General features: G+C 53.5%; 1 protein-coding gene across 3 annotated transcripts in view; it reads right to left on the reverse strand.

Annotated features, from left to right (window-relative positions):
* Positions 1-3,990: 3,990 nt before the first annotated feature.
* The window catches only part of NTN3 (netrin 3), a 34,572-nt gene continuing 21,982 nt past the window's right edge, over positions 3,991-16,580 (reverse strand). For all 3 annotated transcript variants that reach the window (XM_058849706.1, XM_058849709.1, XM_058849705.1), the window contains 4 exons: positions 14,654-14,803; positions 13,660-13,713; positions 6,880-6,954; positions 3,991-6,626 (listed from right to left, as the gene is read on the reverse strand). In XM_058849706.1, coding sequence (XP_058705689.1) covers positions 6,298-6,626; positions 6,880-6,954; positions 13,660-13,713; positions 14,654-14,803 — 608 coding nt within the window. In that variant the 3' untranslated portion in view covers positions 3,991-6,297. The remainder of the gene's footprint in view (positions 6,627-6,879; positions 6,955-13,659; positions 13,714-14,653; positions 14,804-16,580) is intronic.

Consider the following 16,580-nt stretch of genomic DNA (forward strand, 5'->3'; position numbering starts at 1 on the left):
ACCACCCTGCCTCTCTCCCAGCTCCAGGTACCATCTGGTTTTGCTGGAAAAGGGACAGTCTGTATGTGTGTGCTAGCCAAATCCGCCTTATTTCTGTCTCAAGATGCCAGCTAGAGCCTGCTGGGGTGTGCTTGGTTTCCTGATGGATGAGCAAACCCCAGCTACCCCAGCATGGGGTGCACCCAGGGCTCCCAGGACACTGACCTGAGCTGCACCAACCCGGGGCTACAGGGATCAAGCATGGGTGGCCAGCAGGGCTGGGAAGGGAAACCCAAGAGTCACCACATACCAAAAGCCTCAAATGGCCCTGAGGTCAGATTAGTGACCTGTAGACCAGCCCCAGAGCTTTAAGCATTGGAGACAATTTTCTCCCACTGTCATGTGTCTGGCAGGACACGGGCAGGGGACAGGAGAGGACAGGCAGGATGCAGCACCTGGCTTTAACCACTGCTGCTGCAGAAGTCTCTGTGGGGATGTCAGTGCCAGGGAGAGACCCAACCCAGGCACCTCCAAACTCCTCGAATGTGCTGAGCTGGGTTTGCTCTGCCCATCCTCATGTCTTCACTCCCTGTGCTGTGAGCAGGACTATGATCCCCACTGTGGCCAACCCAGGAGTCAGCTGGTGACTATTTGTGCCTGGGCTGGCCACTGCCTCATCTCAGACAGGGAATCCTCCAGGACCAGCCATATTCTGGGAGTGCCACCTCTTCCTGCTCCTGAACAGATGACAGTTTCCCGTTGTGTGGGTGTGGTGGGGGGAAGCAGCGTGTGGTGTTTATTTTGACAGTGGAGAGGCTGGTTCTCCAAGATTTTGGGGTAGAGCACCTTGTCCAAGATTAAAACATTGTCTGTTTATTGATTCTTGCAGTGGCTGTTTAAATAGAGGACCAACCTTGATGGCTCCTTTGATGCTGAGAGCCTGATCCTGCCCTATGCAGAGAAATCATTGATTTCTGCACAAGGATGCTGAACCCAATATGTGGGGGGACCAGCATGGCTCTCATGGGGTAGCAGCACCCTGGGCAGGATGCTTCTCTTTATGCCACATCTCCTGTGCCACTGGAAACCTCCTGGCACGACACAAGGGCGATGCCTCAGGGCCAGCTCGGGACATGTGCAGGTCCGTGTTTGCAGCAGGATCTCCCCATCCCCAGGGTGCTGGTGGGGACCGCTCTTCCCTCCTGCCTCATCCTCTCCATTGCCACTGAGGTGGGAAAATCCCAGCAGGAGGGAGCTGACGGGTTTCTCCAGATGGTGCCCTGCTGACCCCAGCTGTTCCCCGTCTTTGGCTCTTCCTTAGAAAAACACGGCGCAGGCCAGCCCATCTATTAATGGTTTCCTCATGTTTCCCCCACACAGCTGACGTGGGAAGCTGTCTCCCTGCTCCCCAGGCCCTGCTGAACTGAGCCCCCCACCTCCTTATGCCCCCAGACCCCACAGGTGCTGCATATCCTGTGCACACGGGGAGCATGTGTTTAACCAGTGAATTGTGCCCTTGTAAAGACGAACAAGGAGATAGGTTGGATGAAGGACTATATGAACAAATGAATGAATGACAGGTGATTAACACTGATGTAATAAGTGCCCCCAAGGCTGGTAAAAATACACTAGGCATATTGAAGAACAGCACATTTCTCACAGCTTTGCAAGGACAGGAGGGGCTTGGAGCAACTAAATTCCCCTAACACTTGTTTGACATGATCATGAGTGGGAAAAGTGTGCCCTGTGCTGGTCCTACAGCCCCTCTGGAAGGATCCTGAGAGGGTGAAAGAGCCCTGGTTGGGACTGAGAGGACAGGAGGAGGGTTGGGAATTGCAGAGGCTGTGCTTTGCTTAGGAAGAAAAATTTAGGATGTTAATGAAACTTGTGAGGGTTGTAAAGTGCCGAATAAAACACCGTGCTTGGGCGAAGGGTGATGGACAGAGGGCTGCAGTACCAAGGGCACGGGACAGAGGATATGGCACTGGTTGGATGGACAAGATATGGTTGGTTGGACAGGTCACCACACCTGAGGAGTGGCAGCAGGCCACAGTTGCCTAGTATCATGTCCACAGGTGGCAAAAGTTATTAACCACGGAAGCCTGGAGAGTATGGGCTGGCAGAGCCACCATCACTGCTCTCTGACAGCTGAAGCCACTACTAAGATCCACTTGGATCTGCATGGTAGCATGGACAGAAGTTGCTCTGTGTACCAGAGAGCATCAGGAGAACAAGGAGACCAAGACCAGGTCAAACTATGACCTATGACTATGAGGGGTCACTCCAAGTAGATCTTACCCCTTCTTAGAGGCTCAGATCCTCACCAGGAAGAATATTCCCACACCCAAGCACTGAGCTGTGCCCTGTTAGCCAAGCAAAATGCTCTTTGCTTGATCCTGTTTCACCTAAGGAGCATGTTTTTCTGTGTGCAGTCAAATTTTATTTATATAGACTTCGGTTACCAAGAACAAAATGATGGAAAATACTCTACACATACATCCATTTGTCTGTCCAGTCAGGCTGGGGTTCAGCTGTCCAAACTCCTGTGATCTCTCACGAGTGGAGCTGGCTGGGTAACACAGAAAAAGAGCACTGATTTTTCTGTAGTATTCTCACATTTTCTCTTTCCTTGGCCATATTCCGGGTTTTCATGAAAAATGTCCACTGGCGTTTTGAAATGAGAAAAATTTCAACCAGCTGCAAAATTCAGTCCCAAAGCAGGGGGGAAATTGCAAACTTGGCCTGCCTTTCTGCCTTTGTGTCTCAAATACTTTGACCCAGCTGAATACTGGGAAAAGACCTGTTAAATAAAAAAACATGGATGGAAATGTGCGTGGTGGTTTTGGCCCTTCCCACGTGCACCGGCATCCGCCGCCTGCAGCAGCCGGTCCCAGCACGGTGCTTCTCGGCACACTGAGCTCCACCAGCTGCTGCACAGGGTGGGGGATCTGTGCTCAAGGAATTGGGAATGCACCAGAGCACACCAAAGGCTTTTCAGATGCTTTCCTGAATTAATACTTTTTTCCTTGAAGACCCATTTTGGAAAACATATGGCTTTGTCGTGCCAAGCAGAGTTTGCTTTGCAGTCTCTCTCTTTTGCCCTTGCAAAGCCTATAGCTGCCGGCTGCAGCCACCAGGACTGTGTGAGTGCACATACCCTGCTGCCACCTGAGCCCTCTGCCCTGTGTCACCCATTGACTCTGGCAGCTCCTAGTGGTGTAAAGCAGTCCCCACCACCAAAGGGGTGGACAGGGCTGGGTGGGTGCTGGTGGATGTGGAACTGCCCCTGGATTTGCAGCTCTCCACCAAATGATGCCTGTGCTGGTGTGTGCTCCAATCCCTGCCCAATCTATAGGGCAGGATGAGCAGCACCTCTGAGCAAATCCATGGTGCCTTCTCCACTGCCTTTGGTGTACTGGCACCAGCTCAGGGTGACCCAGCTACAGCATCCCAGGTACAGCCACATCCATGTGCAGTCTGCAGTTCTCAGCTGACCACGCCAGGCAGAGGAAGAGGAATAAGAAAGGTGAATTCTTGCTTTGGACACGGAGATGACATAAGCGAGGGATGTCAAGAGAAGTCCTTCAGGGATCAAACTCAGTGAAGGTGCAGAGTGGCTTCCTCCAGTCCTTCAGCCAGGATTTTAAGACATTCGTGAGCCAAAGGGAGAGACAGAGAGCTCCTCTCCTCAGCACAGACCATGGCATGGTGGCTCTGCTCTGGCGTTTCTGATCTGCCCCAGCAGACACTGAGATGCCAGCTGGGAGACATCCTTCCTCAACAGTCCCAGATGGCAGAGGTGAAAGAAGAGGGAAGAGCTGCCTTGGAGGGTAAATGGAGAACTCTAATCACCAAATTCTTCAAAGAGTTTTAGGTAGCCCCTTCAGTAGAGGAGAAATCAGGTGCCAAAGGAAATCCTGGAGCTCCCTGCCTGAGATGGAAGTGGCCAGTATTTTCGGGGAACACAGATACATTGTGCCTTTCCTTGCTTGGAGAAACCATGTGCTGCTGAAGCCCTGCCTTGAGAGGTATCCCATGGCACAGCGGTGCTGCCCTGCTCTTTCTGGACTGTGGCTGCTGAGGAGTCAGAGAATCCCCACACCACATGGGGTGATGCTGAGCAGTGTCTGGGACAGAAGGGATGATCCTGATGAAAGTCCTGTCTTTGCACACCCAAAGGGTGTACCACCACTGACTTCTGTGTGAGGACTCCTGCATTTGTCCAGAGAAGCTGTGGCTGCCCCATCCCTGGAAGTGTCCAAGGCCAGGTTGGACAGGGCTTGGAACAACCTGGTCTAATGGAAGGTGTCACTGCCCATGGCAGGGTTTGGAAGAAGGTGATCTTTGAGGTCCTTTCCAACCCAAACCATTCTTTGATTCTGTGTCTGTTGGGTGTATGGGGTTGGAGTGAGCCTGAGCCAAGGGCAAGTCTGGTGAAAGCAGCTGTGGGAGGAAGAGGAGTACTGGGTGTCCCAACTACATCAAGAACCATCTCATGGCAGAGGCCATGACTGTGACAATCCAAACAAGAGGAACCAGGGATGGGAGGGTCCCCTCAGCTCAGAGAGAGGAGGGAAGAGGGTCTGTGTCGGGAGCGGGGATAGTATCAGCTCATCCAAGTGGTCCCACATACCCATTACCCCTCAGCTTCTGGCCTCCCCACACCTCTGGCCATGCCCTCTGTAGGCATCCAAGTACCCATGGGACCTGAACAATGGCACTTCAAGTCTTCCACAGCTCTGAAACGTCATTTCCAGCATGTCCAGCAGCTTCACCAATGCACCTGCATGTCCACACAGATCCCCAGGGCCTAGATACTCACTCTCCAAATTCCCTTTTCCTGAAACCCAACAGTGCTCCACTAGTTTCTTCAGCTGGAAGCTCCAGCAGCACCTTGGGATGCTGAAGCCCGGAAGCACCACCATGACATGGGGAGTCCACACAAGCTGCCATGGGCTAGGAAGGGTAAAGTTTCATCCCAATGGACTGGAAGACTGTGATGTAGGCTACAACCCCTCACTGAGTAAGCAAGGCAAGGTTTGTGTGGAAAGGAATATCTATTGTCAGAGCACCTACTACTTCTATTTGTATTTATTAAGCCAAGACCGCTACAATCTCAACATGGGAAGATACTGGTGTCTGTGTAACCAGAAACTCATACATGGTGAAGAAGATATAAAAGACTAGAGGTGGATCAATGGAAACTCCTCTCTCTTCCTGTCACCTCTGCCTTGTGCATCTCCTTGGACAACCTTGGCCACAGCAATTCTTCCCAGGAGAGCACAGTCTGGCCAGCTCTGGAAGATGCACGCCAAGGCAGATGTCACTTGGTGTCATCTCAACAGAAACAGGTGCAATTATGTCAGTTGGTACCAGGTGAAAATAAAGGCACATAGACCTGGGGGGATGGATGATGATACATGATGGCTCTGGTCGGCCTGTCCAGTCCAGCTAAGGTTCAGATGGAGCAGGTGGACATGGGAGGGGAAAATGATGTGTCCAGGTCTTTCTCACTGGGTTGTCTGGACTAGGCAACTAGGGATTGCCAGGTCTGTTCCTTTCTCCCCGGTGGACACAGTCCTGCCTGGTAGTGGCCACCAGCACAGTGCCAGGGCCTGGCTCCTCCCTATGGCACTGCAGCACTACACAGGTCCTGCCCCAGCCAGCAGCACTGGTCCATGTGAGCCCAGGATCACCAAGGAATCAGGTCTTGTAAAAGTTCATTTGTCCTTCCTGGTGGAGCTCCTGGGGCTGGACACTCTGCAGCACTGGACAATTTCCACTCAGCCTGCCTGTACACTGGAATGAGGGAAGGAAGACTCTGACCTCCTGTTCCTCCTGGGCAAGGAGAAAGGCAGAGAGAGGTCTGGAAGCAGCACATTTTCAGAGTGAGGAAGAATCTGATAGATTGATGGTAGACGCTGGAGAAGGGAGAGCTGTCAACTGAGATGTCAGCGCTGGGCAGGAGACAACTGTGTTAAAGGGAATATAAAAGCCTTGAAAATGAGCTCCAGAATGCCCTGAGCAGGACACCAATCCCCTTCAAACTCCTTCAGGTGACAGGCACCCACAAGACCTTGCTCCACTTTGCTCCTCATTAAAGGTTTGTCATTACTGCATTATTTTTAATACACACTTAAAGGGCTGACACACACACCCACCCGTGCACACGCACACAACAGGAAACCATTGCCAAAATATACACTATAGACAAAGAGTCCATTCACACTATATATATGTACAGAGTCTGTGGGTGCAGTCTGGCAGCACCCAGCTGGGCTGAGGCTGGGCATGGGGGACAGGGTGGGTGCAAACCCCTCAGGGCTTCACACACTTGCCCTTCTTCTCCCGCCGCTGCAGTTTCCGAAGACGGCGTGTCCAGGCATCCCGCCACTGGATGACCAGGCTGTTCTTGTCAGCCATCAGTCCGGGCCGGTCAGTGGAATTTTCGCTGATCCCCATGACCAAGTACTTCTTGCTGATCTGGATTTTGGGGCACTTGCAGGACAGGTCTTTCAGGTGGATCCACAAGAAGTTGTCACCGCGCTTGACCCGCTCATCACGGCACTTGTAGACAGAGAGGATGTTGATGGTGAACTTGGCCCAGTTGGCCACCGTCTCCATCTCAAGGATGTTCACCTGGACCACTGAGGGAAAAAAGGGGAGGCACAGTGATGCTTTGCTTTGCTCCCCAAAGGAAGGCTGGGGACAGGAACTGCCCTTTCCCAGCAGCCCCACCTGCCTCATCCATTGCAACTTTGGCAGGGCTGATTTGGGGACCCCTCTCCATATGGAGTGTCCCCCACCCCCTGGATGCCTTCATCTGCTCCACCCACAGCCAGCCCACATCTGCCTCTGGAGCAAAGCCCAGGGTGGCTCAGAGAGGTTGAAGGTCCTTACCATAGTCCTTCTTGCAGTACTTCTTCATGTTAATCTTGTAGTTTCCCTTGGCTGGTTTGCAGTAGGAGTCACAGTCTGCAGCAGAAGAACAGTGGGTTGAGCACTAAGTGGCTTGAGGCACGTGGGGACTCATCCCACCACAGGGGAAGAGGGAGTGGGGTGGAGGGGACAGCAGCAAGACCCAGCCTGGCAGAAGGTGGTGAGTACTTGACTCCTCCTGAGTCAGGGCCTGAGCACTGCTGGGGATGAGGGTCTGTTGAGTTCAGCTGCTCCCCTGGCACCTCACAAGGGCTGGGAGCTCAAAGATCAGCACAAATGTCTGATACCACATCAAGGAAGAGGAACCAAGTGGCCTTGGGTGCATTGAGCGGACTCTGTCACTTGTGGTGACAATGTCCTGCAGGATAAGTCAGCACAAGGGTGCTGGAGGAAGCCTGAGGACTCCTTCCAGACACAGAAAAGGATGGATGGGAGGAATGCAGGTGAGGTGATAGTGGCCTCCATGGAGGGCTCGCAGGGGCCATGGCCAAGGAGAGTCAACACAACAGCTGTGACCCTGCAGTGCTGGGTAATGTGGCAAAAGGGGATTTGGCACCAATTCCACCATCAGCCCCACAGAGGGCAGATCCAAAGGCAGGTCTGACACCACACCAAGGGGGTCGTGATCCTCAGAGTGATTCAGCTCTCAGGGCCAGTGGTGGGAAGCACTCTCAGGGGACAGCCCCTCCAGGGACCTGTGCCTCATAGGTTCTCATAAGTGGGAAAGGGGACTCAGGTTGTGAGAAGGCAGCAGGTGAGGGAAGTGGCTCTGCTCTGCTACATCATTCCTGCTGCCCAGGCATCCCCTGCTCAGGCTGCTCCAAATGGGCTGGGGAGGCCACCATGCTGTCCTCCACCACCCTGCTGTTCCCCAAGGCTCCTGTCCTCCAGGAAGCTTTTTTTCTGTGCATTTCTAAAGCCCACAGATTTGCATCTCAAGCAGAGGGAGGGCAGGGAATGCCTCTTTCCTTCTCCCCAAAGCCTTTGATCCCAACAATTGCCCGAAGCAGCCCTGTTCTCCTCCTTTCTTTCCCCTGCCGTCTTCCTTTGAACATCTCAATTTGTCTCTTTCCAAATGGCATGTTTTTTTCTGAGCCCATCTTTCTTCTTTTCTCTGCCTTTTGCAGGTTCTCCCTCTGGCTTGGCCCCGCAGCCCAGGACAGAGCCAGCAGCCTCTAAAGTTGTCTTTGTTTGTGGGTTGCCACAGTGATCACTGGGGATAGAGGCGAAGCTCTGGGGGAAGACGGGGAATAACAGAACCCTGTGCCAAGGGGAGGAATGAGGAAAGAAAGAAGCCCAGGAGCGCAAACTCACCCTGGGCTCTGTTGTTTTCCTCTCTGCCCAGCTCCTTTTTATCTGGGACTTCATGCCACCTGTTCCAAATTTGTCAGTGACAGAAGCAGTGCAGCGTGAAGCTAATTCTTGGCAGAGGGGGATGAGCTCTGATTCCCAGTTCAGCCCCCCATGCTGCCACACTGCCCCTCTGCCTGGGCTGGCAGAGATGCCTTGGCCCTGCTGCCTCCCCTGAAGCAGCTGTGATGGCTACAGAGGGGGCTCAGGGCCTCTCCATATGGGGGCTGGCACTGAAGGTGCCCTCACCCACTGTATCCCTGGGATTTGCTACAGCCCCAGCCTCAGCCTGCTGTGTTCTCTGGGATACACCCCAGCCCATCCCAGACCCCTGAGACAGGCCACAGGCCCATCTCAGCACAGCGCTCTGTCCCTTCCTGCTCCATGAAAGGGACACTAAAGAAAGGCTCCCATCTTATTTTGGGGAACGCCTGTCAGGACAGGAGACCTTTTCCTCCCCAGGCAAAGGGGCACAGAAAACCCTCCTGCACCTGGCATTAGTTGTCACAGGCCTACCCATGGACACCGGGTGCTGTGGGGGAGGAGGGTGGCATGGCCTGGGTGCTCGGCTGGAGCATGGACTGGGATGATGGGTGCTGGGGTGGTGGAGGGTAGGGTGATGTGTGGTGAGAGCAGGCTGTGGGGCAGCCTCAGCTAACCTGCCACCCCCTTCCCTTGGCAATGGGGATGAAAGAAAAGCAGAAAGAAATCCTGTAACTGCCCTGGGTTGCTGCTTATGATTAGAAACATAACACTGTGATTCAAAGGAGCCAGAAAATGGTGTTGGGAATTAACAATTTAGGATTAGTTTGGGGATTTTTTTTAACCACGTCTTTGTGCTGAGGAACAGTCCTCAAATGTAAAATCAATTCCTGCCCCAGTTATCTAAGAAACTTGGGAAGAAAAAGAAAGTCCAAATAACTGGAGGCATTTGTGTTCCTTGGCCCCAAGCACGTGGCCTCCTCCATCACTGGGTGTGGTGGAAAGTGGCAAGGGATGTCAGGGCAGATAGATCCTGCCTGTGCTCCCCAGACTGCCTCTCCCTGAGCAGCCTGTCCTATTCCTGCAGGGTTTTGCCATGGGACAGCTCTGCTTGGGATCTTAGCCCCCAAGTCCTGATCACAACACAGCTATGGACCATGGTCCCATCCTCCCAAGTGCACTGGGATGCTGTGTGCCAGATGGGGGCTGCTCCCACATACAGGCACTGAGAAGCCATGGCTCTACACATTCTGTGGGGCAATGGGGAGAAGAGAAGCTTTAGCTGCCCTTCTGCTGTGTCTGTGCCACTGGATGGGGCAACCAAGCCCCACAGAAGGGCTGGGGGTCAGCAGAGACCTCACACAGCCCATGGCATGAAAGTGCACCCACAAATCCCGAAATGCTTCTGCATCTCCAGGATATGCTACAGCCCCCTGACACTGATGCATGCCTGGGACAAGTTACAGAGCAATCTCTGAGACTGAGACATCACTGGGATGAGTTACAACCCCATCCCTGACACTGCTGCATCCCTGGGATTCACTACAGCCCCATCCCAGGCACAAATGTATCCTTGGCACGTGCTACAGCCCCAGCTCTAACACTGCCATTATCTCAGGAGATGTTACAGGTGCAGAGTGGGAGGAGGCAGCTGATAACCAGAGCCACTGGCCTGGTGTGGGCAGGCTCCTCCTGTGGGGGAGAGTGTGTGTGAGGGGTGGCAGGTTTGCACATCTGGTTTACTTCTCCTCTCCTTGAAAAAAAAGCAATATTTTGTTTTAAGAGATGTAACTTAATTAGGTGCTATGGCTGCAAATCTTTTACTGCTTACTTTGAATTCCCTTAAACCCCTGTTTTGCACTCCATGAGTTTTGTTAATTCTGCTAACAGGGAAAACATGGATTTTATTTTTTTCCACTACGTGGAAAATATTTCAAGATAATAGTAATAAAAATTATGAGAAGTGGACCCAGGACGTTTCATCACCAAGCCAGTCAGTTGCTCAGGCACAGACTTCAAAGCTAGACCTCAAAGCCTTTGGAAGATTGGAAAGGCATGACAAAGCTGGGAAAAGTGATGCAGAAGATGGCAGTGTCAGTGAAAAGCCTGGACACACCCAGGGACTGAACCCCAGCATAGAGAAGGATGGGGAGAGGGCGGGAATCCCAGCACCTGAGCATGGCAGCCCTGAACAATGTCCCCCTGTTCCTGCAGCCAGCACCTGCTGCCAGAGGCAAGGTGGGAGGTTTTGGGGAAATGGGGGGAGAAGGGACTTGGAGGCAGCCTGAGGTGCTGAGGGCCCCTTGGGGAGTGCCCTGCTCAGGGATAGCTGGGGCTCCTGGAACAGAAGGATGTAAGCAGAGGGGCACCAGGGAGCAGGCAGGGTGAGAGCAGAAAGAATCACTGTTGGCAGCCCTGCTTGCAGGACACACAGACCAGGTGCAGGTAACCCTGGCAGTGCCAGCCAGGGCAGCATCACCCCCCCCACTCTGATCACCCCAGCAAAGGGAGCAGCAGGACCCGCACTAGGTCCCCTGATCCTCCAGTGGCGCAGACTCTGGGCAGAGGCAGCTACTTTGCATTAAGGATATTTGAGCTAGAAGCCAGAAATCTTAAACCAACAAATCCACAGATAAACTGGAGGCAGTTTGAGGCAGATCTGCTCTGCTAAAACTGAGCAAACAACACAGGTCTCCGCCAGTGCTATTTATTTTTGCCCAGCTGAATGGCTCAGACATCATTGTGAAACTGTTCCTATTTATAAAGCACTGGAGGGGAGTCACCTTGATTAACTCTGCTCCATGCAGCACTCTCTGGTGGCAACAAAACCGGCCAGATCTCTCATTCCCATTCTTTCCCTTCTCCCAAAGCCTGATGTTCCCAGCTCCCTCCTCACAGCTGGCAGGGTGGGCAGGGCAGGCAGGAGCAGAGGTGATGGTGATTTGCCCTATCCCACGCAGCTCCCTGCATCACTTCGGTACCGGCGTCTTCCCATGGGGCAGGATGTGCACCCCAAGTCTCAGCTCTCCTCCTCTGCCACAGTGAGGAGTGAAACCTGCCAGATCCAGGCAGGGCTGCTCCTCACTGTCCTGAAAACAGCCCCTCTTTTCCAGAGCCTCTAGGGACAGGGCTGTGAGGGCTCAGCAGTGCCCATAGGTGCTGGGTGGGGTGTCAGGCTGTGCAGAGGTCCCAGGCTCTGCACTACTCCTTGGGGTGCACGTGTGCTAAGCCAGCACTGCTCTGCAAGGAGCTACAGGTTCCTCCTGTCCATCTCCCAACTCCATCCCCATCCACACACTTTACTTCTGCCAAAGGAACACAGAATCATTAGGGTTGGAAAAGGTCTCCAAGATCATCAAGTTCAACCTTGAACCAAATACCACCATGCCCACTAAACCACATTGCAAAGTGCCACATCTTGCTTTCTGAACCAGGGCAGCCTGGTTCACTGCCCGACAACCCTTGCAGGGAATAAATTTTCCCTGATGTCCAACTCGAACCTCCCCTGGCACAACTTGAGGTTTCCTCTTGTTCTATGCTTTGTTCCTTGGGAGCAGAGCCCTACCTTCCCCTGGCTGCACCCTCCTGTCAGGAGTTGTGGAAAGAGTAGCTTTCCTCCAAGCTAAGCCCCTCCAGCTCCTTCAGCTATTCCTCATCAGACTTGTGCTCCAGACCCTTCCCCAAATTTTTTCCTGTCTCTAGACATGCTCCAGCCTCCCAGTGTCTGCCTTGTTGTGAGGGGGCCAAAAATTCCATCTCTTCGACACACCTCGTCTCTGGCTCTCCTGTAGCCAGCAAGCTCATGCACAGGGTTGCAGCAGCCATCCTGGAAAATGTTTCCAGAGGGCTGGAGAGCACGTCCCAGGCACACACCAGGCTGGGAAGAGGCTGTTGGCATTTTCCACAGCCAAGGCAAGGTAGCCATGGTAAGGGGAACTGAGGAGATGGATACAAACAGGGCACTGGCTCTCCAAGAAGGTTGTAGGCTTCCTTGGGATAGATATACCCCAAACAGGGCACAGGAAAGCTGCTCATTAAATATGGGTCTGGGGAGCTGGAGGGGCCCCTGCTCTCTTCACAGGAGCATATGCCAAGGGATGGAGTGGAGGATTGTTCAGGATGTCTATTTCACCACAGTGGAATGCAGGGGAAGACCAGGCTCTTGGGGACAGCAGCAAGAGGGGTGATGCAAGGAGGGAAGGGGCTGCTTCTTTCTTAGCTTCTCCTATTCTACCTGGCTTGGAATCCCTACAGGGGATAGACTTGGGATGGCTGGGAACAGCCACACTGCAGTGCTGAGGGGACTGTGGAAGGAAGAGGGGAGGGAGGGAAGCCCTGCCACAGCCCTCTTTACCCTGCTGGGTACATCCTGCAGCACTGGTGGCTGAGCATGGTGGCACTGGATCCAGGGGCTGGCACAGCACTGCTTGGTGCTGTTGGGATGGACCATGACACAGTGGGAGCTCAGAGTACTTGAGTGGGACCTTGGTCCCTGGCCAAGCTGGAAGAAGGACCCTAATCCATCAGTGCATGGAGCATCCATGCACCCACCCAGCAGTGCCCAACCCCAGCCAAGCCTCTGCAGAAGCACAAGTGAACCTGCAGCTTGCACTGAGATGCCAACCTTACCGCTCCAGTCTGGAGAAGCAGGGCAGCTCTTGAGGAGCTCTGAGGACCATGGCAGCCATGCCTCCCTCACCTGTCCAACGCCTGCAGTCTGTCAATGGAGCTGTTGCCTCTCTCTGGGTGACCACAGCAGTGGCACTGGCCCCTCCATGGTCCCATCACCCATGGTCCCATCACACTGCACAGCCAGGACAAGCAGCTCATACCCAGACCCTTCACGTCTCCAGACCTGGATGAGGTGATCACCATGTCACCCATGTCCCAGGGGAGACCCAGCAGTCTGTGCCCCAGCACAGGAGCCCCAGAGCCTGCCTGAGACCTGCCAGACCCCCACTGTCCCAGCTTCTCCCAGGGAGCTGGGGTCCTGCAGAGGCCAAGGACACTGAGGAGGAAGCTCTTGCACTGGTGCTGATAAAAGGAGGTTAAACAAAGCCAGCTCCCAAGCACCCACTGGTGCCAGATGCCACAACCCCTGCCTTAACCTGCCAAAGGATGGAAAGGCCCCAGTGGGCTGCATCCCTGTTCTCCTCCTTGGAAGAGATGGAAAATGCCTTTCCCAAAAAAGTCCATCAATCTTAGTCAGTTCCTTTCCACAAATACACAAGATTTTAAATTTTAGTCACATCTTTTACCAAAATGTTTTACCATTAATTTTTTGCCAAATGACTTGGTAGAGCTCAGCCCTCCCCCGTGCTGTGCTAGGAAGAGGGAAGGTGGGATCTTCCCCCAGATCTCTGGGCAGGGCTGGGGCCATGGACTTGGCCAGGGACATGGAGCACTTACCTGCGGGTGCCTCTGTGCTGGTGACCAGGGAGGTGGGGTTGATGGCAGGAATCTCTGGAAAAGAAAGGGAGAGGTATCTTAAGAATGAGATCCTCAGCTATGGAGGTGACAACTGGGAGAAAGCCTTCCGAAAATGGGCCACAAGGAGATTTTGTTGGTCACAAATGAGAGATGATGGGATGAATCTGATCTGACCATTGCAGTCCATTGAACAGACCCAGAGATGCACAGACCCAGAGATGCACAGACTGAATTCAGTAAACTGGGCCAGGCTGCAATTCTGCAGTCCCCAAGAACCCTAAGTAATTGTGTGAGGTTGTGTGCTCCAGGGATGGATGCTCCCCAGGTGCCCAGCTCATCTGAACTCAGTTTGGACATCAGTTGAGTGCTTGGCTGATCTCAGCATGCTTCAGGCTGCCCAGCACAGGGATAAATGTGTGAAAAGATAACACTTTCTCAGGACTCTTGGCAGCAAAACCTGGAGCAATTTCTTTCCTAAATTCAAATTTGGGGAAGAACAAAGAGAGAGGAGCCAGCTCCACCAGTCACCCACACTGCCACTGCTCCAGCAGCCCAGCAAATGCTGCAGGGTGGGAAGTTGTTCCTCTACCACTTGGGTCAAATTCAAGCCCACTGTGACAATAAACACAGTCTTATGCTGACTCTGGCCTTGCCTGAGTGACCACACTCAGGGCTCAGCTGGGTGAGGAGGGCAGGTGCTGTACCATGGATGGGACCCAGCAGAGCTGTTTCAGCAAGCTGACCCAAGGGGTCATCCAGAGTCTCCTGTGCTGGGGCAGGTGAAACCCAGGTCACCCCAGAAAATGATCAGAGAGTCCTACTTGACCACTTCCTGAAGAACATCCATAAGGACAGACAGCTCTTGTCTGAGCCTCCCACCCACCACAAACCATCGAAGGCGAGAGGGGGACAAGGGGCATCCCCTAGTGCCTGTGGGGGTCCCTGAGCGCAGGGCAAGGCGTGGGGCACTCACTGATGCAGGGGGCCACTGGCGAGCGGCTCTGCTGGTAGCCCTTGGCACAGCGGTTGCAGGTGAGGCCGGTGACGCCGTCCTTGCACGGGCACTGCCCCGTGGTCTGGTTGCAGGTCTTGCCGGCCGCACCGACTGGGTGGCAGTCGCAAGCTGAGTGGGAGAGAGAGAAATCATTATGTGAGAGGGGAGGCACAACACAAACCCCAAGGTGGAGTCCCAAAGAGGTGAAGAGGAGAAGGACCCTTCCAGAGCACCACTGGAAATCAGCTGGTGGGGCTGGCACAGTACAGACCCAGCTAGACCCACGGGTCTGGACCAACCATGGCCCCACATGTGCTGTGAGCACTAGGCAGGAGGGCAAGTGGACAAAGAGGTTGGCCAGGGTACAGCCTTGCTGACAGGGATGCTCAGGATGAGCACCTGGAGCCTCTGCAATTCCCACAGGGGCCTGCAGCCACCAGATGTTATTTGAGATCTTCCCCCATCTCAACTCCAGGGAGATGTTCCTGTCACAGCAGTAAAAAACATTTTCTCCACTTGCTCCCCTACTTCCGAGCTTTCCACTCCATGGAGCTGAACCAACAGTGAGATTTTACACAAAACTTGACTGTGTCTTGGTTTTAGAATGAAGCAGGTTTTCTCAATGTTTCCCAAGCTCATAAGCCTTGATACCCCTCCTGACTCCTGGACACCCTGGGCAAAGGTTGATCCCACATCTTTCTACCACAGTCTCTCTAGGGACAAGCCACACCTGAGGTGAGTGAAGTTGTCTTTGCTCTCAGAAGAATGTTCCATCACATCACACTGGATGATGGACCCACTGAGGATTGTCTACAGGGATGTGGGAAGGAGATGCTTGTTCAGGAGAGGACCTTCCCATCCGCTTTCTTGGAGCTGGGCCGGCTATGAGCTGAAGGTTATCTTGGCCTCCATCAGCGTAAGAGTTGAACGTGATTTCAAAGCAAAACAAAAACATCTCCCCCACCTGCCCCCACAGCCCCCTGATGTTAACGTTTCCCTAATTTTCACCAGATGGGATTGGTGGGAGCACCATGGCACTTGAGCCCCCCTCCTGCACAGCCAGAAACCAGAGTGAGCAGCCTCTAATGGGGACCAGATGCTCCATCCTTATCAGATCTTGGCTAGGACTGGAAGCGGACATCTTTCTGACAGGGATATTTTGGGGGCTCAGCTGTGATAACAAATGGCAGCGAGCAAGGGAGTCTTGGCATGACACAGGGCTGTTGGAAACATGGGGCCTTTCTTGGGCCCCAGCGGTCTGTTCCTGGTGTAAAGTTTATGGACAGACACAAATCTCAGCCCAATCAGGATCCAGTTCATCTAAGCTGAGCTCTCTCCATGCGGTGGAAGGCAGATTTCAGTGACTCTGGATGTTTTACCCAGATCAGTAATTAAGGCACCTTTTCGCATTTTAAGTGCACAATCAATCAGTGTCATTAGGGTACAAGCTTGGTCTCTGCCAGACCAATCTCTGCCACTTGCCCTGCCATAGTGGGATTTCCCACAGTCCCACAAAAATACATTGTTCCTTCCTGTTCCCATGGGAAGAGCATCCCAGACAAGAGTGCTTACTCTGGTGGGTCCCACATTGCAGCATGGTCCATCCCACCACTGCGGCTGTGGCACCTCTGTCCTTCCTTATCCTGAAATAACCTGTGGAGGGGTCTGGCTCAGGGAGCCTATCCCAGCCCCAGGGAAGGCAGGGCTGGGGGCACAGTGCAGCTCTGCACTGCTGCCCACACACTGAGCCCTGCTTCTCCCAGCCTCTGGCTGCCAGGATCTGGCCCATGGAGTTTGAATGGTGGATTAAGTCACTAGCTTGGAGCTTAACTCATCAAGCTGTGCTTGCCAGAAAGCATGTCTTGCACCTCATATTGAGGGTATTTTTGCATCTTGAGGCTTAGCT

Source organism: Poecile atricapillus, chromosome 14 (genome assembly GCF_030490865.1).
Source record: "Poecile atricapillus isolate bPoeAtr1 chromosome 14, bPoeAtr1.hap1, whole genome shotgun sequence".
In the NCBI taxonomy this organism is placed as follows: domain Eukaryota; kingdom Metazoa; phylum Chordata; class Aves; order Passeriformes; family Paridae; genus Poecile; species Poecile atricapillus.